Here is a 27,811-nt window from a genome sequence, read left to right on the forward strand (position 1 = left end):
TGAAGACACACTTTTAGTGCTAACATTCAGCGACTCGTTCGGCCATGTTGCGGTTCAAAGGTCACCATCATCATTGCACGGATGCCCAGAACCTGCACAGTAGTTAAAGGGATAGACGGGACACAAAGTGGGATTAAGTTGTGTGAGTTTCTGTGTTTTTTCCCATCTTAGAATGGAATAAACAATGCAAAAAAAAAAAAGTCGTGAATTTCCAGTCTATTCTGTTACAAACACCATTTGGGTAACTCCACTGTTCTCTCTGGTCAACGCTCGGCCGTGGAGAGCGACTTCTTGTTGCGTCCTTTTTTAAATTTTTTTTATTTATACAAGCATGTGGATCTCGTTGTACTCATCTCGGCCGTCCTCGTCAAAGTTGGGAGAATCCTCGTCGCAGTCGAGCTGTAAAAAAAAAAAAAAAAAGACAAATTATCTCTCATTAGTTTGATAAAAAAGTCAAAAGATTTCTCAGAGCTCAACTTCCAAACTCAGCCCTAAACAAAAGCAAAAACAAACCCCAAAGAAATCGACTTTGTCGCGGCCGAAAGTTCAGTTTGCAGAACTATTTTCACTCAACCCCCAGGGATCAGTCTCAAGAGGACCCTCACAATCAAAGATAAACCAGTTAAGACACAAGAGAAGCGAGATCCGGGCCCTTAAGGCCACCAGATACCCACGCCTTTGATCTGTCATCCTTTCTCTGACAAAAATGAGTCATGTTGGATCTTTCTGAAGAACTGATCCTGAAATATTCCAGGGTGGATCTTGATTCGTACCCAAATGAAGGGATTATGTATTGATTTGATGACTGAACATATTTTCAATAATGACATTTCAATGTACATGTGTTTTTTGTTATTCGCTTTTTTTTCTTTGTTTTTTCTACATTGGATATGATTTCTGTTTCTTTAGCTTATTGTGCTGAGCTGTGACCTTAAAGAGATATGGAAAAAAGAAATAGGTAAAAGTTAGGCTTGATAATAATATACTCATATAAGTCGAAATATATTATTGAAATTATGAGATTGCAACTTTTTATCTCATTGACTTTTTATCTCATAATCATGACATTTTATTTCATAATTTCAACTTTTTATTACATAATTTCAAACTTTTTATGTCATAATATGACATTTTGCCTATAATTATGACTTTGTCTCATAATTTTGACTTTTGAAACAATTTCGAGTTTTATGAGACAATTTCAACTTTGTTTCTCATAATTATAACTTTTTGTCTCATAATTATAACTTTTTGTCTCATAATTATTACTTTTTATTTCATAATTTCGACTTTTTGTCTGTAATTATGACTATATGTCTCATAATTTCGACTTTTATGAGACAATTTCAAATGTTATGAGACAATTAGACTTTGTGTCTCATAATGATGACTTTTTGTCAAGAGTTATGACTTCTGATCTCATAATTTTGTCTTATTTTGAGGATGTTTTTATTTTCACGGCTAAGTTTTACTTCTTTTTTTTCTGGTGGAAATGGACTTTGCTGCCCCTACAGGCCAAGGACTATACAGCATGCAATTATGCTCCTCAGAGCTCCACACCTGTGGAGGCTTTTTAATGCTTTAAGCTTGAAAAATAAAAGTTTTTTTTTTAACTTTACAAGCATCTGTGACACTTTACAGCACTGATGCAGCTCTCCTAGTTTAGTTTGTGTGTCAGCGTTTGAGTCGGCAGGAATTAAAACACAATCATGTTTGCAAGGATCAACGTGTTTGTATAAGAGCGAGGGTCAAACGGTTCACGGATCTGACATCACAGTGTTCCAACTTCAGGGAACTTTCCAGTTCGATTTCATTTGAAGGCAATTCCGCGGCGCTTTGACCTTTGGATGGACACACGGCACATGGTGGTCAAGCTGACAGCGGGGCTGTTTATTCTAGCTCCTGAAAAACTGAACAGTTTTGGAAGTAGAGAGCGTTTTTGAACCTGACAGCGATGACACGTGTGGGTTTAAAGGATTAAACAGAAAAACACGAATCCTCGGCTCGGCTTCATCATCTTCTGCTTAGATCCCGCAGCAAAAGTAATATTTGAATATGATTTTAAAAAATATTTGGACGAGAGAAAGCCGTCCATGATCACACAGAAAATCACGAGGAATGTCAAAAGTCAAGTTCATTTCTGGATTTTCTTGGAGAAATGTTAGTGTTAGGCAGCTATAAAAACATGCCGGCATCCATCTAATATTAAATTTGCTGTAAAGTAAGTTCAATGAAAGTTTGCGGGATCACATGATCGTGGCACAGACTCAATGGAAGGCCTCCGCCGGGGCCAACTCACCGCCTGGAGCTCACGCTCCTGAAAGATCCTGGAGAGGACGAGGCGCCGCAGCGGCACCGTCATGATGAGGACGAAGGGGAACGCCAGCGAGGCCACGGTGGACTTCACTACCCACAGGGCCACGATGCACGCCAGCTGGATGACGGTGAACATGTTCATCCGCCACGTCTTCACCTGAGGCGACACATGCGGTCGGGTTAATGGAGAGAAAACCATAGACCACAGTGCAGACCACAGTGCAGGGATTCTCAAAAGCAACACACGCTCACTTTACAATCTCTTCCCCTGGTTTCTGGCTCCATCTAGTGGTCAATTCTGCATCTAAAAGTCAGTTCTCCAACTGCTTCAATCCCTGGCTCTGACTACTTTAATTGAATTTTGTAAAAGTGCATCATCTGCTTATCAATAATGTTAAAATACACGACTGTTCAAAAGTTTGGGGTCACTTAGAAATGTCCTTATTTTTTAAGGAAAATCACATTCTTTCAATGAATATAAGATTAAATGAATCAGAAATACATTCTATACATTGTTAATGTGGTAGACGACTATTCTAGCTGCAAACATCTGGTTATAATGGAATATGTACATAGGTGTATAGATTTCCAGTGTTTCTAATGGTACATTTTGTTTGCTAATGGCGTGAGAAGGCTATTGGATGATGAGAAAACCCTTGTGCAATGAAGTTAACACAGCTAAAAACAGTTTTGCTGGTTATTTGATGAAAGCAAAGTTATTATATTGAACACAAATCATGTTGTCAATGTCTTGACTATATTTTCTATACATTTTGCAACTCTTTTGATCAATAAAAGTGTGACTTTTAATGGAAAACACAAAAAAATTGTATAGGTGAGCCCAAACCTTTGAACGGTAGTGTTAAATAAAGGATGCACGATATCATCAGCACAATATAACAAAGACATCGAGGGGAAAAACGAATAAAAACCACAGTGATACAAAACAACACGTACAAAAAAAAACATCATACAGTGTCATGCTGCGGGAGATTCCAAAATATTGTTCCACTAATAACACTCAAGTTTAGTCCTGGCATGAGGAAACATGAAGAACTAACATGTCATTAGATAAAGTTGAACAAAAGGATGTCATTTTCCAGTAAGAGCTTTAAAAATAAACAGATGCCAGTGATTATTTCATCTCTCTGTGTCAGAGTGGGGCCAACAACTTTTTTTGATGAGTATCGTAGCCGTCGACAGTCGTGAATCTCACGACACGAGGGGTAAACGTAAAAACTCCCGATGCCGCTTATGTTACCTTGGTGACGTAAATGTGGTCGGGGTGATGCTTGGCAGGCGTCACCATGAGAGTGATGCGCTCGTACAGCTGGATGCCGGTCAGCGACGTGACGCCCATGTAGAGGAAGATGCCGAAGAGCACGGCCAAGGGGATGAGACGGAGCACGTCGGTCATCACCATGGACATACCTGACGGACGGAAAAACGTGTGCGGTGATTCCATCTCGTAACAGAAAACACACGCCGTTTACCCCGACACGCACGACACGGTTCAAGTGTTTTGGTTGAAACTGAATCCTCAAAACATGTTTTCCTTCAATCGAATTCAAGATCAACAGTTGTCATGACTCATTAGGGACGGGGGGGGGGAAACAAAGTGTACCCAAGATTTATAACATTTCTCAATGGAAACAAGATATTAATCAAGCGGACTATAACAATATCAGTGTGATACTGCATTATGAGCCTTACGCACGGGCATGTACGTACTATATGAGGCACATCGTCATATAATATGTCCATTAGAATTCAAATAACAACAAAATTAAGACATATTCCGACATGAGTCAGCAAATTTTTTTTTGATGTGATTGAAGGCACATGTACAGAGGAACATTGAACAAATTAGGTTTTTTTTCAGCCACAATCTTTTGCTATTGCAGCTTTCTGCTTGCTGTCGCACACCATTTAACACTCAAGTAATTACAGTATTTGTTGAAACAATGGTTTCCCCCCCAGCCTCAAACACACACACAGCAGGGTATCCCTAACAATTTTCAGCCAGGAACTGTTGAGGCTTAAAAAGCATTTGCCAGAAATAACTGATTCTGGCACAGTTTTCCCTCAGCTATAGCTCGGATAACCTGATGCTTACCGATCCCCTACCGCCATCCCCTAAACCCCCCCGGTCCTTTTTTCTCACCAACAAGCACGGACACGAGGAGCCCCGTCAGCCTCTGCTCTTTCACCTCCTGGATCATGGGTTTTTCACCAGGCGCCGTGGCTTTGCTCATGACGGTGAGCGCGTTGACGTGAGTGACGGAGCGCACGGTGGCCGCCGTGAGCCACGGCAGGCCGAAAAGGGGACAGACGGCGCCCAGGGTGACGATGAGCAGCAGATCCAGGTGGAAACCTGAGCCTTTAACCAGCCGGCGTTCCTTCTTACTGACGATCAAACTGAGGGAGAATGACAAGGAAGATATTCAGGAGGAGGAAATCTCGTACACAGTATTACGAGTGTAATTATACTGAACGTACGAAGTGATCTGAGTTTCCATAAAGATGAGGATGAAGACGAGAAGCGCGGGTACAATACTTGCTCCCATCATCCAGGCGGGAAAAGGTTGTTTATCACCAAATGGACTGATGAACCAACCTCTCTTGTCGGGGGACGTGACTGAGAAGCCCGATGGCACGTTGAGTTTCTAAAAATCAGATCAAAGATTAGGTTTAAGCAGCCAGAAAAGGGACGTTTGCCACGAGTGAAGTTATTATTTACCTGTGTGTAAGTGTCAGTAATGGAGTAATCCAGCAGAACTGACACCAGAATTGAGATAGGGATTCCAAAGTCACCGATAATTCTTCTGGCCTGGAGAAACCAAAGAGAAATAAAGATGAAACAAGGTACTGAGATATGGAGTGTCTCAGCAGCACAGTGGATGGAAGTGACACTGACCTTGCCACCCAAAAATCGACTGTTTCTGAACTTCCTGAGGAAGAAAGCGACAAAGAAAGTGCCCATCATGAGAACCAGGGAGAGAAGAGCCGTGTTGGGCTGGTTGAAGATGTCCAATTCTTGAATGCCAGTAGCTGGAGTGAACTCTGTGGGGTACATCATCAACAGCGGGTGCTCCTTAAACACCTAGGGGAAAAAAAAAAACAGGAATTGGTTTAATCTGAAACATCTTAACATAATATGAATAATGTGATATCGAGGGTCGACCTTGAAGAGTTTGGAGAAGGTCTCGTAGATGAAGATGAGGGAGATGAGGAAAGCGAAAATCTCTTGGGTAAAGGGCGAGATGTAGCGAACGAGGAAGCTGCCCTCTGCCGCCACCATCACCAGGACGATGATGATGAGCCAGAAACCGATCCACACCCGACCGGTCAGATACTCAAAGTTTTGAGCCTGACAGAACTGAGTGAGAATGACGCACGCGGTCGTTAACGACAATATGTACCACAACAACAGCAGCGTGTAATAATGTTACTGTGCGTCAGGCGACCTTGTAGTAGGCTTCTTCAAACACCAGTAATGGTCCTGAGAAGCCAATGATGAGAAGCGGCTGACCAGCGAGCAGCGAGAATATAACTCCAAGAGTGGCGGTCGAAACGATGAGCTCAGTCACTCCCATCATTCCCTCCGTTTTCTCTCCTGAAAGCAAAAAAAATACAAATTTAATTTGACTTTATTTACAAAACTGACAAATCTCATTTTCCTCATGTCGTCGACTCCCAACCGCAGTTTCAGTTTACCCAGCAAGCCGCCAAAGGTTATGGTGGGCGACAGGGCCGCGAAGTAGATGAAGACGACGGCAGCGACGCACTGCATGTCCACGGCGTCTTTTAAATCGCTGACGTAGTGCGGGTAGCGGCGGTGGATGTCGTGGATCAGGCCTCCGAACGGGATCCCGGAGCGCTTCAGCGGGTCCACCTCCTGGTCTACCTCCGCCTCCTCCTCTGGACTCACCTCTAGAAGATTTGATACAGACTTTATTGCATAAAGCAGCAAAGAAATAGATGTTTTTATATGTAAATATATATATATCAAAAGTTTGGGGTCACTTAGAAATGTCCTTATTATTGAAGGAAAAACACTTTTTTTCAAGAAATACACTCCATACATTGGTAACGTAGTAAACGACTATTCTAGCTGCACACGTCTGGTTTTTAATGGAATATGTACATAGGTGTGCGACCGTCTTAATAAAATTGTGAGTTTTAACGGAAAACACAAAAAGAATTGCATAGGTGACCCCAAACGTTTGTGTACTTATATTTTTACTTTGAGAAAACCTCGTTTGTTTTATGTGGTGTCTTATTTTCTAGCAGCTGCTATGTGGGACGGGCCCAGAAAGCATGACACACAAATCAAACCTGTGTAACTTACCACCTAACAAACTAACTGACTAGATTTTTCCTATTCTACAAATCCCACGCAAAGACCAAAAGCAGCTTGAAGCAGTGACTAACTGGTTCCTCCTTGGTTCCAGCACTATTGCAGAAGGTGCACTACCGTAAAGTTTGGGGTCACCGATATAATTTTTGTTGTGTTTTCAGTTAAAAAATCACATTTTTATCCATCAAAAGAGTTGCAAAATGAATAGAAAATAAAGTCAAGACATTGACAAGAACGGTAGTGTACAGTCGTACTTTGTTGGACTAATTCCAGAACTAACAGAACACCTTTGTTGTCTTGCACCAATCCGCCGGACGAGTGCTGCTTCTTGAGCTCCCGGTCCTTCCTCTTGCGCAGCATCTGCTTCTGGAAGTCGGCCACGGTTTTCAGGAGGTCTTTCCCCTCGATGTCCGACGGCGGGATGACGATGCTGTAGTCCAGAAACTCGTTGATGCCATTCAGGAGGTCCTGCCTGTCGTCCGCAAAGTACGCCACCTCGTGGAAGTTCTGCGGCAAGTTATAACGCTGCATTATTAGAGCTGCGACTAATGTTTATTTTCGTAATACGTAAAATGATTCAGTTTTAATGATTTCTTTGTTATGTGGGTTAGGGTTGGGTAAAGCTAACCTTAACCCTAACCCTGTTTCAGCTCTAATATATATGAACACATATTTCAGCGTTAGGATGTATAAGATAGCAAGTGGACAAGATTGCAATAGTTAACGCTGAGTTGGGGGGATTTTAGTCATCAACAAACAGCCTAAAATGACGAGCAGAGAGGACAGCCTCTTAGCGGAGTTCTGGCTCCTGATTGGATTAAGTGCTGTTGGATACTGGAAAAGAGTTATTTAATAGGGATCCTCAACATCAGTATTGGTCCAATACTTTTTTTAAAGCGTTGGATTATACATCAGACAAAAGAAAAATGGAAAATCTGATACGAACCGCTGTTAATTAGCTCTTTGTGGGAGCAGAACATTTATTACACCAGTGAAATATAGCTCGGTGGTTAATAGAAGTTTGTGTTGTAAGTATTGGTTTCAGAAGTATTCAGCTATTCCTGCTATTGAACACATGTTTTTAATCAAAGACCAAGGACCAATATGGCGTCTAGGGGTGAAGTCGCATACTACAACTTTACTTAGACGTGACTTTACCCTTTTGTCTTTGTTTCCTCTGACAGGAACGTGGACAGTTTACCTTGTCAGACATCAGAGTGGAGAAGGACCGGCCGATCTCGTGGTAGTCCATGCTGGCCTGACTGGGACCAAGCAAGACGAAAAGAAAGCGAACAGGGACGGGGACCTCCAGCACCGACTCCAGCAGCACAGCTTCGTTCAGCCTGACAAAGGCCATGGCTGGCTGCTCAAGAAACTCAACACAGCCTGAGAGGAAGAAATGGAAAAAAATAAAGAAAGAAAAAAAGGGAGAAAAAAAAGGGAACACAAGATGCTTAGCTATTAGTGGTTTTCCACAACTCCGCATTGGGAGCACAAATGTGATTGCACTTTGGCTAAAAAGTGCATCCATCAACATTTCATTTCTCACGTTTTCACAAGAGGAATACATTTGCAGCGTTTTGGCACACTTTGTCGCGCTAATTTGCCGTTAATGCCACATCGAGTCATCCTGCAGCTTCACAGTTAAATTGTTTTTTTCTGCGTGTCCTGAGGGAACGCAGCAAAAACAGCTGCAAAGTGTTGATTTACAATAGCAACAGTAAAACACTACAAAAGTGCAGCTGAAAACAATACAACGCATACCAGGATACCATTTGTGGCAAAAAGAAAAAAAAAAAATATTCTTGTATTATTCTGATTTACTATTTTACAATCTTTGATCCAAACTAATTATTAAACTCTTCTACGAACAGATTACAACAACAAATGAGAAAAAAAAAATAAAGAGAATTCCTTTAACCAGTCTACTTTGTCAAACATCCCAGAGCTTACCAACCAAAACGATGACAGCTTCGGCATCTTTGGGAATCTTGGCGAGCAGTTTCAGGGATCTGGCTGCAGCTGGATGGCTCTCAGGAGGCAGAGGGTGGAGGGATTTCTTGGAGGAACACCAGTACAAAGATTATCCACATAATTCTTCCAACCAGTGTGCTGGGACATCATAATGTCTACATGGGACCACTTCAGTGAAATTATTGTGGGAATAGCAATGTTTAGTACGTATGAATGAAAAAAAAATATTTTACGATACGATATTATAACTTCTTTATGTTTGTTGACATGCTGTTTTAAATGTGGCAATATTTTAAACCATTAAGTGTTCACAGTAAATGCACCAAGAAGCTTTGCTGTAACTGGAAACACCTGTAAACGCACTGAAAACATGTCAACACGTGTGTGTGACCCACGGAGACTTGTTTTCTCCCCGACTTCTAGAGCGAGCGACGCCACTTCTGACTTCATGGAAAGAAGAACAATGCGAGAGCCACAGGCCTTATTATAAGGACTTTAGTGTACTCACGCTCTATTGTTTTACAGCCCAATTCTTAGGAGTGTTGCGTTTTATTATTGTTATTATTATTATCCAAGAGGGCCGTTTGTCAAAACTAGCTCATCCCTTGCTGTGAATTTCAAAAAGGTTGCATTTCCTGATTTAATATCTTTCACCTTTTCGTCACTAACATGCATAATAAGTAGCATACTAGCCCTTTATTAGTACATATTGAGCACTTATTAACACCGTATGCGGGAATAAGGTAGAATAAGGTGTCAATACATGCTTAATGATGACTAATAAAGGGCTACTATGCTACTTATATATGTTTTTAAGCACCTAGTTAATGGTGAATATGTGTTCCTTAATATAAAGTGTTACCAATTATATAATTTAAAGAGGTTCTCACAAAATTGTTATTGCTATGAACTGGGGAGCCAATTGGTTCACCCCATTTGTCTGTAATTGGGTATAGTTATTGGCCCAATACTCATAATCCCACAGCATAATCCCAGACTAAGTATTGGTATTGGTCTGATAGCGAGATGGGATATTGGAAAAAGAAATCCCTAAATTAGATCCCTAAACCCTGAATATCACATAAATGCTTCACTAAGCACAGGGGGCCATGCTGTTTCAGAGAGATGTATGCCTCCATGATCATGTGACCGAGACATGTATGCCGTTATGTTCTAGAAATAGCTGTTTATGGCTCAGAGGTAAAAGTGGTATTGAGCCAAGATGGAGATCATGACACACTTTTGTGTAAATCAACCATGACCTAAAATATATATATATACAAAAAAACAGCAAAGGAGAAACAAGGGAACTTACAAACAGGCTGACAAACACGTCTTGTTTGGGATCGTACACGGGCCCTTTGTTGTCTTGGTGCTCGTCGTGCTCTTCGGCCACCAGGGGCAGACTGGTGTCGTGGACGTGGTTGTGAGTGAAGCTGCCGTGAAGACTGCTGGACGAGTGGTGGCGGTGAAAGCGGTGTTTGAAATCACTCGGATGGCTGGAAAAACACGAGTAAAAAGCATTAAAAAGTCATGCGAGCAACTTTGCAGGGAGCTTAATGTCTCGTCAACAGGTGGCGCAATAGAAGGTACGCTTGTTTCTCCCCCTCGGTGAGAAGTATTCAGTGTCTCACTCAAGCCAACGGTTTCACAAAGCCTCATTATATCACTGCGCAGGCCACCGATGACATCACCTGACTCACTAAAGCCCACACGGCGCAGTAAGGTTGGGGGGGGGACCAAATTGGAAGCGACACCAGCCATGAGACAAAAGAACAAGGTGTGACGCCAAAGTTGTGACTCGTGCTGGAGACGTTTCCAGAGCCATCTTTTACGGTGGTCTGAAAAAGCAACAAGCTAAATTTAAGCGGCAGCTCCGTGTGTGTGTGTGTGTGTGTGTGTGTGTGTGTGTGTGTGTGTGTGTGTGTGTTTCCACCACATAAATCTGAGTGTGTGTTTTGTTTTTTTTTCCCAGTGCAAGCAGCCGGTGACATGCTGGGAGTCAACGTGTGGAAAGGCTGTGAATGATGTGAATGTACGATGGCCCGCTGCTACGCTGCTGAAAAGCTTATCTCGGGAGCATCTGTTTTGGTTGCTTTGAGAGTATATATTTACTCAGATTGATTTGCTGTCTCAGTTCTTCACCTTCTCAATGGAGGTTATGTTTTTTTGGCTGTGTTTGTCTGTCTGTGAGCAGCATAAGTCAAACAGTTAAGGCCAGGTTTTGATTCAGTGTTGTACCATGTCGGTTATCAATTATTAGATTTGGGTAAAGTGACACTGAGCAGCTCTTGGTGGAGGAGACTGTTTTCTCTAGTCACGATATGATAAGATTTAGTCGGTATAACATCACGCCTCCGCTCGACTTACAGCAATTGTCAGGCAACATGTGTTCTGTGTGATTTGAGAGCTACCAAACAGGAGTACATCATTTGAAAAAACATTGCAACATTGCGCTCGTAAAGAGGTTGGAGAACGATTTGAAACACAAAGAATTGGTCGCGGAAAGTGTAAGAAGTTAATTCTACAGCTCGAAAAACCTGGTCGTTTCGCAGGTTGTGCACCATGTTCTCGCTCTGCTGTTGTATACACACAAAATGCTCCCTTAGTCAGGTCTGATAGTAAGTATTTTGACATTTTTTGCAATAAAATAACAGGTGTTATGTATCATATCAACAATAGTTCTGTGTTTGAGTCAAATGGACCTCAGCCATTATCATTATTTGATTATTTAGTGACCCTTATAATTATAATATTACACAATTTCTGTTCAAGAAGACCAGCCAGAGTTGGGATGGGTGTATTAGTTGCATCAGATGCAGCGCAGCCTAAAGTTTTTCCAGACTCCTTGCGGACCTGAATTCTAACTTAACGACGGCCGTCTGGACCTGAACATGATTTCAACAAATAACATTAAAAAGTGTCCCAGGAAGGAACTTACAAACTCAAACTTTATGGACCTAATCTCTAATGATATGGCCATACACTGCAAATCACACATGTGACAACATTTGTCTCGACGCTCTGACTCCCATAAGATTTTGTGTTTTCCTTAAACGGAAAAATAGAGGAACATGAGTGAGAGCGATTTTTTTTGCCATGCATGGTTTATCTCTCCCCTTGATTGAGTTTGACAGGTGACATTTAGTTTTCATGATGTAACCACCCCCCCAAAAAAAATCCATAATGCTGGATGTGTAGCACACTATTCCATTCTATTCCATGGTCAGTTGAGCTGGTGTGTGTCAATACAAGTGCCAATCAATACGTTTTGAGAGCGTATACTGATGCACTGTATACTCAGCAGTGCACAGGATCTGATGCAACTATTCCCTATGGCGTGAGCCTGGAAAAACTGTGTCTGTGTGACAGTTTTAAACCTCTGAACACCACCGATGTTGGCCGACAACAACCTGCTCAAGCAGAAATGACCAAAGACTAACTTTATATTGGCCAAAAGTTACTTCTGGGGGGAGTATGCCTCCTTTTATGTCAAATACTGGGGTTTTTGCATTTGTCTTATTCCAGACATCAGCAAATAACAAGAATGAGGTTTGAAAATTTGGTAACAAATCATTTTAGCATTTTATTAGCCTGTTTACTGGTGTTTAGAACCATAGGTTAATATATAATAAACTGAATTTTTATCATCAGAAATACAATAGACATTTCGGCTATAAAACAGGACTGCAGAAAACTCATTTTTATTATTCATTAAAATGTAGTGCTGCATATTTATGGGGCTAAAACTGATTATTAGAATTTCACGTTGGCTGAGCATTAGCTTTTAAATGCATTCATGTTCCATTATTCTCTTACTTGGACCGACTCCATGCATTTTATATGCCTGCATTTAATTGGCTTTTCTTTATTATGCTACTGGCTTGACAAAATGGCATCATTTGCAATTGATAACAATTGCAATTTTTTTTTAAACCAGCAGTAAAAGAGGCCTGTATTTTCAATTCTCAGCATCGGTGTTGTTTTCCACCTGTTCCTGAAAGACTCAGCCAACAAATTTGGCTATTTAAATCTTCATGTTTTTTTGTTTTTTTTTCCAGAGGAATCAGAACAAAATGTTCTTTTGGGCAGAAAAACATGAACTTAGGCGTCTGACCTGTGTTTGAGAAGCAGAGCCCGCAGAACGCCGGGTCTGTCCTCTGCTCTGATCTGATCAGAGATGATCATCGTCTCCACCACCAGATGAGCGATGCCAGGCAGAGAGTTCTGCTCGAGGTCCAGCAGGACGGCACCTAGGCAGAGCAATACGGGGGTAACGTCAAACTCAGCTCGTCGTGCAAAGACGTTGGCGTAATTTCTGCGTTCGTGCAGGACCCGCTTACCGTGTGTGATGGTGCGCCGAAGCTCCAGCAGGCTGCGGAAGGACAGCGACGCCACGTGAGGTTTGCCCCAGCGGTCGGTCTCCTCCTCCACGTCCTCCTCGAACTTGATCCAGCGAGCGCGCTCCTTCCAACGCATCTCGTGATCCTTGTCGACGATCAGCTCGTTCAGCTCCACGAACAACTGTAGATGAAGCAGGACGCAAAAGAGAGCAGAGTGGATGTGACTTCATACATCGTAGGCTTACTTTCGGGGCTACCAGTGTTACAGGGTATCTGCAAATTGAAGACTTTTTAAGAGCTTTTTAATGGCACCTTGAATGAAATTTAAGACCGACAACACTATAAATATAGGCGATAGTTGGGGGATCCCACTGTATATGAATTTCAGACTTTCAAAGACTTCTTAAGGATGCGTGGACCCTGTAATAACATGTATTTAGAGTATTTTTTAACATAATAACACAAGGTTAACACAAATTATGTAGAATAAGGTTAATATGTGCTTAATGATTACTGATAAAGGGCTAGTATGCTACTTATACATGTTAGTAAGCACTGAGTTAATGGTGAATATGTGTTCCCTGATGTAAAGTGTTACCCAGATGCTTTTAGTGCTAACAGGTATGTTTACTGCACTGTTCATCCAGTGGTCGATTATGTGGACCAACGCAGGTGTTGGAAATTATGACTCCTTGCGACCGCGCTGCAAACCTCGTGCGTTTTCTTTTCCGCCGCTCTCTTCCTCTTCTTCAGGCTGGACAGCGGCGCTCCGCTGTTGGCGCGAGTCAGCTGACATCTCGATGACTTCTTCACCAGGTGGCGTCTCACCCCGGGGTTGTCCTCGAATCGGTGACCTGCGAACGAAAAAGGTCAACATTGCTCAGCGATGATGCCGACATAACGATGAGTCATTCCGAAACGCCAACCTAGCAGGGGAAAGATTTATGGGCATGAAATTATCTCTTTCACTTGCAAAACAGCTTTCTAAGTCAGGAAATGCGCTCCATTTCCTAAATCCATTTGGAAACTGGAACATCGGAAATCTTCCATTTGCCGCGTCTGTCCAGGTTTCCAGCTGACGGAAACATCCGCCCAGTGACACACAGCTAAAGCGGCCTGGATGAGTGTGAATCAATATGCACGGTGGGGAAACTGTTCCAGAGGTGGTTTTTTATTTAACCACCAGAAGTTTGTCAGGTCATAGAGACTCGTTTCATTTTTTATTTCCTTGACATGCAAACTCATATTTTATTGAGTTGAACACAATGAGGAAATCTGTATTTTGAATTGAGCAACTGTAAACAGCAACGTAGAAGGAGATGTCTGGAAATTTGACTTTGAGTGATGATCATAGTTTGGCAAAATTCTTCAAAAAGTCCTTTGTTTTTTTTACATGGAAAGGACACATTTGGTGACATTTAAGAATCAATGCCCCCATCCATCTATTTCCTACTGCTTCTCTGAAAGGGTTATGAGAGGAGGTATAATTTGGTATTATATAAATAAAATAAACTGCCAGTGTGGTAAATGACTGTGGACATTTTTAATGGAATATGTCCATAGGTGTATAGAGGCCCATTTCCAGCAACCATCTCTCCAGTGTTCTAATGGTACATTGTGTTTGCTAATCCCATTAGAAGACTATTGGATGATTAGAAAACCCTTGAAAACCCTTGTGCAATTATCTTAGCACAGGTGAAAACAGTTTTGCTGGTTCTTTGACAAAAGCAAAGGAACAATTATGTCTATATTTTCTATTCATTTTGCAACTCTTTGGATGAATAAAAGTGTGAGTTTTAATAGCAAACAAAAAATTGTATAGGTGACCCCTATACAGATTATATCCCATATATATATAATGGGAATAGCTCTATGTGGAGCTGCTTTTGTGTGTGACATAACGCTGCATCATGCCTTCCCCAGGGAGCGAAAATGGAAATGGAGTTTAAATAAGACTGAGTTTCATTTCGTAAAAAAAAACTCTTGAGGGAGAGAAAAGCCCTTGTATGAACTTCAGCTGATTCGAACAACCTGCTTTTCTTTTTTGTCTCACCACAGGCAATGACGGGGTGAATAACTGCGGATGGAAAGGACAAAGATGCAGATGCAGCCTTTAAAAAGCAAAGATGGGTATTCCCCTAGAACTCAAACCAATTTTTTATTTTGTTTATATAAAAAATTGTGACTAAATCATTGTGGCGTTTTGTATATGGAGGTTACTGCACGATGACAACAGCGGGTCTGAATCTGAGCCATTTTATTTGGGGTCAAACTGCGATGAATCATCGCACCCATCCTGTTTGGCTTCATCTTCATTGCAGCAGTACTCGGTCAAGAGCTACCACAAAGATCCAAAGAGCAGAACCGATGGTAGGCTCTTTAACCTTTCAGGAACCGGTTTATAGCCGAGAGTAAACCGTCACGAGCACCAACATCATGGAGCTTCAATACGCTGATGATAATGCCATTGGAGCACATCCTGAATGCCTTTACCAATGCATAAAGGCAATCGGTTTGGCTTTAAACACCAAGAAAACTCTGCTATGTAACAACCACCACCCAAAATATGGTCTCGTCATGTATGACAGAATTTTTTCATTCATAAATCTGTGTTGGAAGCCTAACGTCATCCCAGCCCATGTTTCCAAACAGAGGGGATATAAATAGCACAACAAACACGCGGTTTGTCAATGAAATGTCTCTCGGCTCCAGCTGAATGGGTGCTATTGGATCAATAGGGGAAGCAGGAAACTGGCAGTTGAGTATTGAGTCAATTCGGGTCGATACCGTGGACATCCTCGTTTCTGTTTGTCGCCATTGGAATCTCATATCGTCATTAATTAAGCTCAGATCAGCAGGGTACGATCAATAGAAACACACAATCTATTGATTGTGCATGTTAAACTAGAATGGAACAGTGAAATTTGAATTTTCATGATTGACTCTCAATCTTGGAAGTGCGATGTAAGTTTCACTACTTTTAGATGTGCGTGATTTGAAGGTTTTCACTGACTGCACACAACTGTAATGCTATACTCCAGGGTTCTTAAATCCTGGTCCTGGGGACCCACTGCCCTGCATGTTTTAGAAGTTCCCTTGGACACTTCTAAAACCTGCAGGGCAGTGGGGTCCCCAGGACCAGGATTGAAGAAGCCTGCTATACTCTGTGAGAGAGAGAGAGAGAGGGGTTCAAGGACAAAGAACTTACGGATGGGCTCGAGCGGTGACCCCAGCTGAGAGTGGATGGACTCAAGCAAGTCATAGTCGTCAAAGTCCAAGACAAACTCTTCAAAGTCCTCAAACCCTTCCGTGTTGGACAAAGAGCCGTGATGTTCACGTTGGTGGTGCTTCGGGGTGCCCAAGCCTTTTTGGACACTGCACCGCCGCTCGGGTCCGAGGTGGTCGGTGACGCGCGGCTGATCAGAAGAGGCCTCGTGCCCCTGGTTAACCTGTCCCTCCTCTGTGATATCTGTCATCTCCACAGTCGGTGCCTCCTCCTATCCTCCTCTGTTTGAGCGGACCCACTGCTCATCCAGGGCCTCCAACTGCCGAACGCCGTGGCTCACCCTGAGTCACTGTTCCAAAGAGCCCTGGCTTCACAGGCAACCCGGAAAAATGATTTAAAAAAAACACTTGTGGATCAAGACTTGAACTTCAATCATATAAAAACTGGCAAAACACCATATTCACCAGTATAATCCATTAAGATAACAAAAGATTATCCCTTAAAAACCACAGCGTCAAGCTCAACTTCAGCTGCAACAACTCCAAAAGCGAAGTATTGAGCAGGGACGATCAGCTTTGTGGAACAGCTCCGGCAACCGAGTGGAAACGCCGCCCATTTTTATTGATTGATGGTCCACAGACCATTGATTCCTCTTCGCATCAGAGCAAAAAGAATTGATGCCTTCCCCCTTTTCACTGTGCCACCATCACCACCAGTCATGTGACAACATAGGGGAGTTAAAGCCGGGTCCCAAACGTTGGCACACACACAAATAATCGTGATGAAATTTACTGAGAGAACGAGCTGCAACTGAAAGCTTAAGAGAATCAAATGATCACATCGACGAGTCGGCACCCGCACTCGCCAGAGCGAGATATCGCGTCGGTAATAATTATCACAGAGGGCTGCAACCACTCCTGTCCCTGCGTCTCCATGGAAACCATCTGTGGCCTGAGGTGCCAAACACAGGACCCTCTCTAAAAAGGATTTGACTTTTGTGTGCTTCAGTATATGTGTGTGTGTGTGTGTACAAGGATGAACAGGGTACACATGAGGGTTTATCACAGGAAACTAAGCACAAATATGTTTGCGCAACCACTTTACAACCAAAAACGGTCATGTTTTTGCTGTTAGGATAAGCCTGAAGTGTACATTTTACATTTTAAAGCTTACATTGCGAATGAAGATGACATCCTTTCTGGTATGTGAATGCCATTGTTGGCAAAAACTGAAAGAAAGCTACAACAAAGTTAAAAGTTAACTAATACATTTAATATAACATATGTTTTGGCCCATTTAGACAAAAAAACATTTGCCTGCCCTTTAAAGTCAAATTTAAGCTTGTCACTCTAAGAGCAACATTTAGTCAGTCAGTAAGAGCACATGTATGTAATACAACAAGCAGAGTAGAACAGAGGAAAAAGCAGTGGTGATATACGTCACATGTCACGTTCGCTCACTACAGATCCCATTGAGGGACTCTGTGACTCTTTTGTTTGTGCCCTGTTTTGTGTTTTCCAGATCCCGGCAGTCAATGACCGCTCTCTGCTCGGCTAAAGCAGGAAAGGCCAGGGGCAGGGTCGCCGCTGAAGGGGAATCAATCACAGCCTCTGTTAATTAAACCCCCCGAATGCCTGGACACAGAGATTTTCACTCCTCACCTCTGTGTTTTTTCCCCCTGATTTTCCTCTTTGTTCCATTATTTCTGTATCAAACACTACGGCACCAACCTTCGAATGTGATTCCACCTCATGCAGATACTGTAAAGTCGGTTAATATCATAGCAATACACACTGAGAATGACATTTATTTAAGAGGAGATAAAGACAGGCTATTGACTGACTGCCCTACTTGTGCTAATGGCCTCATTAACACCCGACTGCAGTGGACCTTAATGGGTGGTAATAAACTGATCTGATCCATAGCATTAGGATGCATTGGGGTAAACATTCTTATTTTTGTATAAAAAAGCCATTTCATTGACTGAAAATGTATTTCAACATGTTCATCATATACAGCTGAAATATACAATGCTAGTCTTGTTCATTATTCGCACTGTATTATATAACACACTACTCTTAGAAGACTTAAAACTAATTTATCTTTCATTTACTTCTCTGTCAAATCTAATATTGGATGAGCACACAAATGAGTTACCTTGAATAACAATAAAATAATATTTTAAAAGCAAAAATAGCACTTGGATATGGATATTAACTCCATTGCTGAACCGGCACACACGACAATTGAGTGGCGATACCTTTCATTACCAGTAGAGGGAACTTAACTTTTTTTTTACACAATACCAAAGTGTGAAAATCACAGGTTCTTCATTTTCAATATGAATTATTCTTATATGTATACTTATAGTATAGTAACATGATCATTTTAATGGATGATTGAGGAAACTTTTCACAGACCCAGAGACCACCATGAATAAACATGATGATGTCATCATACTGTTTATAAGTGAGCTCACATAGATCCTCACGCTAAAACACTGGTCTGTGAGAAGTTCATCCTGGATGAAAAAGCTGATCATCTTAGGTGGAGATACTGCAGATACCTCACCACAGAGCGCCTTCCTTACTTTTCATGTCGTCCAGATCGGCACTGGCCAGCATCTGCGCCTCGGCCTCATCGGTGGGCACCTGCTGATAGACGGCCATCTCCAGAGCCGTCATGCTGCCGATGCAGATCCGCTCCCGCAGGTCATAGTTGCTCCTCTGGGCCCCCGCCAGACGGTGGTGGACGGGCTTCCTACGGAACCAGCCGCAAGCTGCGGTCGAGCCCGAGGCGTCTGATCCCGGTGAAATGCTGGCAAGGAGCAAAGAGAGGTTTTGTTGATGAGAAACATTGATGGTTAGTAACAATAAGTCCTCCATGGTGTGCCTCCTGGTTGTAAGTCAATCACTGTACCAGCAGGGGGCCTCACAGTCCAACATCTGAGTCATCACTGACTGTGTTACACAGCACACTCATGATGGCGTTTCTGCTCTTTTTTTTTTCTTTTTAATCAACCAGGCATTAGAAGAGCCAAATACCTGAATCTCCATGGAGACCCTGACCTCCCAGCAGCAAATTCAATACATAATTCAAAGCCACCACCAAATAATTCATATTGTGATGCTTCTGCATGTTTGCCGGCCACATGGGTCTCAGCTGATATATGGGATTCAGGCGGCCATTAGTGGGCCATAAGTACCTTCAAACCTGTACGTATTGATTATTTGTTTGATGTTGTTCCTGTTTACAATGAAACACTTGAGTTGCTAATGTAAAGTTCACATACGGTATATCTACAAGGAACAGGATGTGCTCTCTTGTCCGCTCTGTTCTCCTCTGTGCTGCTTTTACCTTTGTGCTGCTCCAATTACACATTTAAAGGCAAAATAAACCTTTGAATCTGAATGACTCCATCATTAAGGCATCTCAAGTGTGAGTCTTTACATCACAATTACCAAGAACAACACGACAAATAGTCCTGGCGAGCTGAGACGCGGCAATAAAACAGGAAAAACGATGGGTCTGCAGTAGCTCACAAGTCATATTAAACTGGAGGTAACCACGGCAACGTAGCTCAGTTTTACAGCCACTTGTATGAACTCTTGCTGGTGAAACAAAACACATGGAACTTTAAATGTGGAGCAAAGAAACGAAGAAAATATTCACATTCAAGAAGCTAAAACAATCATAAATCTAGTTTTAATAATGAAAAAAGCTTTTAATAATCGACTAATTGTTTCAGCTATTCAGTATTTTGGATGAATAAACCTACTTTGTATGCAAATTACACACATGATCTATCTATAAATAAAAATACATTGCATTTTAAATACAACTATTATTGCCTCTCGTTCCCATGCAGCTCTGGATATTGAGCTGAGTTGTGTGCTGTCGGTGTTTCTCTTGGTGGTGTGTGTGTGTGTGTGAGAGAGAATGTGTGTTCTGTGACTTTGTGCCTGACAACAAACAACAGCGAGAGTGAAAAAACGCAACCACTCATCGCCGAGCGTGTGACAATGGGTTTGTGGGCACTCGCACAAAATGAAGCTGTCAGGACGAGACATCAATTTGCAAAACAAGACAATCATTAGCATCTAGTCTCTCAGTTGAGGATCAGTTGCAACTCAAATCAAATACAGATCAACAGCTTTGGCCTCGACCCTTAATAAACTTAAAAGTGTTTCATATTTGAAAACATTTGAAGAAGATTATTATACCCTATTTCTCCAAGTTAACCTAGTTCCCTGGTGTCCTAATGAACATGCTTTGATCAAAATACCAAAGTTATAATCATATGTAAAATGTATTCATTGGACACGTAAAAATCCTCTGAGGCTGGACGTGTGTGTAGAACTCTGTGCTGCACTGTGCAGCCAAGAACAGAACACTCTGCGGACTTCCGCTCTTCCGGATACTATATTGCCCTCGCCGGCACTCTCGCGTTTTTTAGGGACAAAGCGAATCTCCGCGAGACACCAATTACAGGAATGTCTCATTGTGACGTAGCAATGAGTGCGGAAGTCAACATCGTGTGTTTTTATCTCCTTTACTTAGACTGAGGCGGACCACGAAAACAAGTCGATTTTTGCATAACATGCCCCCTTTAAAGGAGGGAGGATTGTAGGTCGCGGTGTGATTGTGTCAGACTTTTAGTTGTGTCCTCTCTACGTCAGCTGTACGAGGCTGTGTGCGGGTGCGCGTATGCTGACAGCAGAGACAAACTGAACAACCTGAAATGTTTGACACTCTACCTGCAGGCTGCTTCCTCCACATCCACCTCCTCATTCTCGCCAAGAACGCCGACGCCCCCATTCCGAGCTTCCCTCTTCATCGGCGCGAGCGCAGCAGCTTTCCTCGGACTTGAGCGCTCTTCATTTTCCGTGTGGAAGGCAGCGAGTGGAAGGGGCTCTTCCAAGTCCTCTTGGCTCCCCAAACTAAACTGAGAGGAAAAGGAAGATCAGTGAGAAGAACAGAATGGGCCTACAGAGCAGCACTCTATTGACCTCCTGTGACTCTTCAGTTGTATTTTACCTCTGATTGGACGTCACGCGGCTCCGTGGGCGTGGCGGACGCCCCGAGCGCGTCCGTCTCGGACTCCGCCTCGTCCTCGTCTACCTCGTGGATGGTGGGTGTGACGTCGGAGGGCGGCAGAGAGGTCTTTTTTTTCTTCCGCTTCTTTTTGCGCCTCCTGTCCGAGCTGTGCACCCTCTTGCGCAAACGCTGGGGCAGCGGCAGGTGGGTGGAGAGGGGGTGGTGCGTGTGGTGAAACGTGTGTCTGTGATCTGTGCAATAGGCAAAAATACAGCATATATTTGACAACTTGTGCGCAACACAGTCTGAGTTTAAAATCCCACATCCACCATGCATCTTTGATGCAATGGGGCTGATAGTGCATAACTAAAGTAGGGCAGCAGCGAGTTTAGCTGAGCAGCTCAAGTTTATTTCCCGAACTGGCACACACAGTGCATATGTGCTGATTTCAGACATCCAGAAGTTATGTCAGCAAAACATGAGGGAAACGAGTAACTGATATTTCAGTGAACAAACGTGCCCAGCCATGGAAAATAACAGGAACAAGTAGGCTGAGGGACATTTTTGAGTTACTTACAGATTCTGAAAGTGTGATTTCTAAGCTTTAGAACATGGAAAATCTGAACATATTTGAAGAATATTTGAAGGACTCCTCAAAGTGCTTTAGGGAGAATTTTAGCCTCAAATATTTATACCTTCTGGGAGCCAAGAGACAGTATTCTGTCTGTGTCTGGAGTGCACAGCTGAAACCCAGAGACCAGAGCCTCGGTGTATTTAGGCATAAACACACAGTCAAGGCAGTGCGGAAGTCCAAACTGAGCATCAGAATGAAAAAGAAAGTGGATTTACTTTTAAGGGAGCCTAGTTGTGGCAAAATGGTCCAAAACTGTTGATTTACTGAGATTTTCCACACAACCATGTCAGAGTTCAGAGGAGAATAACTGGTTTGAAATGAACAGCAACTTAAATGACCACCAAGGTATGAAGAAGACTTAGGGACCACATCGAGTGCCACTTATGAAGGTGTCCCGTGTACCTATGACCTAATGTTTTCAGGCCAGCCTCACGACACTCACTACATTTTCAGAACACAGAGTTTCAGAGGATCAGATTTGATTTCCCTCAGTCATGGTCTTTTGATTCCTTTAATGAAAACATGCAAGGGGGAGAAACATCTCCTCCTCAGACGGATTAGTCCCTCTCCTGCTAATCCCCTTCGTAAAAAATGAAAGCTTCGGAGTTTAATTAACATGAAATATTGCAGAAGAGCACTGTGTAATAAACATATGCTAATGTCTTCAAGAATTATCTTCCAATATAGTGAGGATAAAAAAAACTTTTGTTGCCCTGTACTATGCGCGACATTTGATCAATTCCTTTTCACCCAATTCGTTTGCCACAGATTTATTGAATTGATGTACACTTTAAGCATTGATAAGATAAAATTTGGACTTCTCTTACATTCAAAGTCCTTCTCAGTGTAGTGTCGGCCCATCCGGTCTGCGCCGACAGGTCCAGAATCGCTGATAATGTCCCCAAAGCGTGCCACGGACAGCGCTTTCTCCAAATCCTCCTCTTCCTCCTCGTCATCGTCTTCCTCCTCCTCTTCTGCCTCCTTTTCCTCAGGAGATCCTCCCTCATCTTCTTCCTCCACCTTCACCCGGAAGAGGAGCAGAAAGAAAACAATGTCAGCTTGATGGGGAGGATAAAAGAGATAGAAGTGCGAGGAAAATGTGAAGGAAATTGCGACAGATGAAGGAGGCAGGATTCAAAATGAGGAATTTTAGAGCAGATTCTCTAAATCAAGTGCAGTACTTTAACTTCGCCACAGTGATTGACATATTGTAAGGAAGGAAGGAGGCAATGCAAGCATGCAGCCAAATAAATCACAGATGAAGGATGAAGGAATCTGAGGCAGTCGGTTTATTGTGAGGAATTTTTATTATCAGAATGATCGCTAATGGGGGAGTATGAAGTCCAGAGGACTTGATGTCTGGACCCAGAGGTGGGCAAAACATTTACTCAAGTAAAAGTACTGTTACTTTAAGATAATAAGGACTCAAGAGTGCCAAGTTCAGCCGGATTTATGTTAGAAATATTCAGAGCAACACAAATGATCCAAAATAGACACAACATAATATACAGTAAATCAGCAATGCTCAAATTAAGACATGTTAAATAACACTATTTTAAATAAAACAATAAAATACAAAAAATAACCATAATAAATTAATTATTTGGAAAATTAAATACATCACCGTTTAACTAAAAGTACAATAAATTAGGATTATCCATTTTAGGTTTTTATTGGTTAAAATAGTCACGTTAGAGAAATGAGACAAATAGGTCACACATTTAAAAATAAAGAAAAAATATTTTTAAAAATAAACGACCCCTTAGCTAAATAGAACGGTGTAAAAGTACCTTTCTTTCTTCAAATATGTACTCAAGTAACAGTATGTTGCAATAAAACTACTCCTAAAATTACAATTTATCCAAAAAGTATTTGTAACGGAGTCAATGTAGCGCCTTACTACACACCTCTGTCTAGCCCACCAACATACAGTCATAGTGAGGTTCCACAAGGAGATTTAAGATATAGCAAGACCTAATAATTCATAATAATCTGATGATTTTAGATTCTTGTTTTTCACTATCACATATTTTACAGAAAGTATAATTATGTCCTAGAGAACTTGTTTCCTAGTAAAGATGTAAGGTGTTTTAAAGGTGCGGTATGCAACATTTAGGACGGTTCAATGGCAGAAAAGTGTAAAACCACATTAAAATCAAAGTATTTTTTTATTTCCATAGTCTTAGAATAAGCATTTCCTAGGCTTTTGCTATGTATTAAAACATTAAATTGTATACGAGACACACAGTACACAGTCTGTAAGATTATTCAGTATCAGTACAATAGACACGCAGTGGCCATATTTCCTCAACTTCACGTCGGACGGCCGTCAAATCGATACGACAAAGTGCTAAGCAGAGAGCAGCTAATGCACTCGAGCCCCTGGAGACAGAGACTGAAGGGAGTGTCCCGCCACAGTCGTTCGGTGGCTCCGATTGGTCCAAATCACTGGGACACTGTTGCCTTCTCCTGCCTCACATTGGTGCTGGCAGCGTTGGCCGTTGTCTGGCTACACTTCTGTGGTCTCATATTTCTTTGTGCCAGAGCTCCATTACGGCACTAATTACCAGTGGGGTTGAAGGGACAGGATATGTTTAATGATCCGAGCTACCTTCTACCTTCTCTATCTACCCAACACCGAGCCGCACAAAATATAAAAAGGAGAGTTCCACATCAAGGTTTCATTTTCTTCATCATTTAAGGAGCTCTGTTTTCCAACGAAATCAAAGCAATTTTCAACCTCTTGTTCCTTTCAGCGTCAGACGCCGATGTTAAGTGTTGACGCAATAATGGGAGGGGAATTATTCTCCCGTCACATGCAGCCATTACTCTTCTAAACCAGCTTTTTGTTGCTTTTTTCTGACTCCACTGAAATTACACATAAGCTCTTTCATGTCGGCTTTGAAGTCTGTTTCAGATGGAGCTAAACCCAGACCAGGTGATGGATGAACTATGAGGAAACCTTCACCAATGACTGAGCAAACGATCATGGTCAACAGTAACCATTGTATTATGTTCCAAATGTTGAAATGATTGAGATTAAAAACTCCTAATATTAATAATTTGTTGGGCCTTCAATTAAAAAAAACAAAAAACAGATCAAGTCAAACTCGAGTTAAAAACATACTACCGTGAGTACGATGACATTAATATTTCATTTTCACTACGACACTAAGCAAGACGGGTGCATTAAAATATTCATTAGTGGCTGCCTTATATTGTGGAGGAGGTCTGTGGCTGGTGTTTGGGATCAAATGCTCTCACATTAGTGATCAGGAAAGATAGATTTACCGCTATAGGGGTTGATATTGAAGTTGAGGGTCTGATAGAAACCAAAAATTGAGGAACAACTGGACAAAAGAGAGTTAAAAGCCCTCACTTATGAAGAATGTATCTTCCTATACATGTGAGTAATTATCGATCACCAGTTGTCCTGGAAAGATCACATAGGATTAGGAGCATTCTCCAGTAAAGTAGTATCTTACGGTACAAGAGTCGGTCAACTGTTTGCTCAAAGATGGCAGCTCAATCGTTTATAGGACCTCTACTGTATGAATCTATGAAGCATTTTGGTCTGCTTTTGGACTTCATGTATGATAAAGGAGCATTCATACAACTGTACATAGCTTATGTTAAATAAACAGATAAGCATTGTGGAACCCCAGATCATGCATTGCTTTGAATGGTTGATAAGGCCCTTGAAAATGTATAATATCCACCACTATTGCTTACCTGGCCAGGAGAAATCAGCCACATTTGCGCCTGTCTTCAAATTGTGCTCCACTTTTAGCATTTTACTTTTTAAAGCAGGTAGTTGAAGGCAAGACATGAGGAGGGAAAACTAGGCCTTTTAGGTTCAGTAAGGTTAGGGATGTTTGACCCAGAATGCTTGCTGGCCTTCCTTGTTTGTCTAACAAATCTGGCAACCTTGGTATGTTTCCTTAATCTGTGGTTATATACAGTCATATGGCTATTTTATGACTCAATACAAAAAAAACAGACTTCTCCAAACAGACATAGACTCACTGTTTTGTAGAAATGTTATATTCCTGAGTGGTGTCATTAAGCTTTAACTGGTAAAGGTATAAACATATTCTCTGTATGGTTGTGTTGAAAGCATGTGTGTTTTTTTTCTCTGTACAAGCAAATCAAGGGTATATAGGAAATGGAAAGGTCCACTTATGTAGCACCCAAGCCATTATTTCCTTCAAAACCTCTGGCTCAAAATATGCTGGGCACACTGTGGACGACATGACGGTCCCTGCTGCCACATCACACATCACCGAATCAACTGGTGGCGCTCGTTATCCCAGAATGCACAGGGCTAATCGGTTACTCTTGAATAACAGCTGTGGATGCATTTTTCACAGACTCGCACACGCATGACTCATGCACTGTGCTGAGAAACTGGAGGGAAACCATTTTAGTCTTAAAGACATGTCAGTGCACTTGTCTGGCATGACAGGTTTCTCTCCCCCACACTACACCAACATTTTGTGCAAGATTTTATGGTTTTTTTTCATGAACATTCTGTTGTGTGAATTCTCTCAGATGGGTGAAGGGAAATCTTTTTCATATTTAAGATGTTTAAAGGCCTAAAAATCTCATTATTAATATAGAAACTCCACATGAAGCACAAGACTAATGCATGGCATATGTTTTTTTTGTGTTTTATATAACTGTGATACTAAAAAAAAACTCTTACCTGCTGCAGGTTGATCAACACATCTGTCTCAGGGGCACGACCTCCAATAGCCATGAGGCCTGGCGTTCAGCCAGCAGATGAAGAATAGATCTCTGAAGAGGACAGGAGGCTGGGGGGGCTAAAAGTTGAAGAATATGGTTGATGTGGCAGGAATAAAAGGAGGAGGAGAAAGTCCTAGAGGTGGAGGATGATGAGCGGGCAGAGGGTCAGGTGTGGGAGCAGGAGCTGGGAGGGGCTAGTGAGGTAGGGAGGGGGGGAATACTCATCAGAGGGAGGAACGAGGGGGGGGAAATGGAGCTCAGCCCTTCTCTTTCACGGCTGGGGGTCCAGGAAGCCTTTGGGGTGGCATAACCTGCAGGGTGAACAAGAAAGACGGAATTACTACCATGCAATCGCCAACTATATTGACAAAGCACTGGAAATCCCATGTGGTAGAAGTCAAATCTGGCACTAAGAACCTCCACTCTTTCTGAGATTAAATTATTTTGTACACTCTCCCTGGTCGAAACAAATCTAATAAACTAAAAAAACATATACAGTAAATCTACTCAAATACATGCCACTTTACAGTTAATCAAATAACCCCTTGTTACAGTGTGTAGAACGGGCTACAGCAGCAGAACATCACACTGGGTGCCACTCCTACCACTTCATTTATACCTAATAAGGTGGGCTGGTGAGCGTACCGATTCGAGTAAAAGCAATTACTATGAAACAAGTGGCTGTGATTCACTTTCAGTTTTTGAAAAGTGAAAAAGACTACAGGTGCTTCATAGAGTCAAGGAAGCTTCCTTGTGCTAAATTCCTAAATTAATCAGACCTTGCTGAATAACTGCTCCGATGCACAGGAGCCTTCAAAACTCTACAAACAACGGAGTCCTTTGCATATAATATAGATAACTTTATATGTGACCCAAGTGTAAATATATTACAACACAATAAAGCAAAGAAAATAAGTAGAATCTTGAAGATTTGCCACTTTTAATCTAATAAATCGGCGATTTTTTTCTCGTAGATATGCTACTTTTAATCTCATAAATCTGCGACATTATTTTCTCGTAGATTTGCCGCTTTGAATCTTAAACATATGCGACTTAATTTTCTCGTAGATTTGCCACTTTTAATCTCATAAATCTGCAATTTTATTTTCCCGTGGACTTGCTACTTTTAACGTCACAAATCTGTGACTTTATTTTCTCGTAGAATCTCATAAATC

The 27,811-nt window shown here is 41.9% G+C and overlaps 1 protein-coding gene across 2 annotated transcripts; it reads right to left on the reverse strand.

Annotated features, from left to right (window-relative positions):
• Nucleotides 1-321: 321 nt before the first annotated feature.
• Nucleotides 322-26,652, reverse strand: slc4a3 (solute carrier family 4 member 3; the record flags this gene model as incomplete). Of its 2 annotated transcripts, none has more annotated exons than XM_083902512.1 (22): nt 322-399; nt 2,300-2,473; nt 3,578-3,747; nt 4,481-4,734; nt 4,816-4,982; nt 5,057-5,146; nt 5,234-5,419; nt 5,501-5,695; nt 5,784-5,932; nt 6,034-6,249; nt 6,964-7,183; nt 7,878-8,062; nt 8,630-8,735; nt 9,966-10,149; nt 12,768-12,903; nt 12,994-13,174; nt 13,705-13,847; nt 18,810-19,036; nt 20,977-21,164; nt 21,257-21,507; nt 22,718-22,910; nt 26,590-26,652. In XM_083902512.1, 22 exons carry the CDS (start codon nt 26,647-26,649, stop codon nt 322-324), a joined length of 3,753 nt encoding a protein of 1,250 aa, XP_083758638.1. The 2 variants fall into 2 exon arrangements, with proteins under 2 accessions (XP_083758638.1, XP_083758637.1); XM_083902511.1 differs by having other exon boundaries at nt 26,596-26,649.
• Nucleotides 26,653-27,811: the final 1,159 nt, after the last annotated feature.

The sequence above is a fragment of the Microchirus variegatus genome (assembly GCF_963457635.1).
Source record: "Microchirus variegatus genome assembly, chromosome: 16".
Lineage (NCBI taxonomy): Eukaryota > Metazoa > Chordata > Actinopteri > Pleuronectiformes > Soleidae > Microchirus > Microchirus variegatus.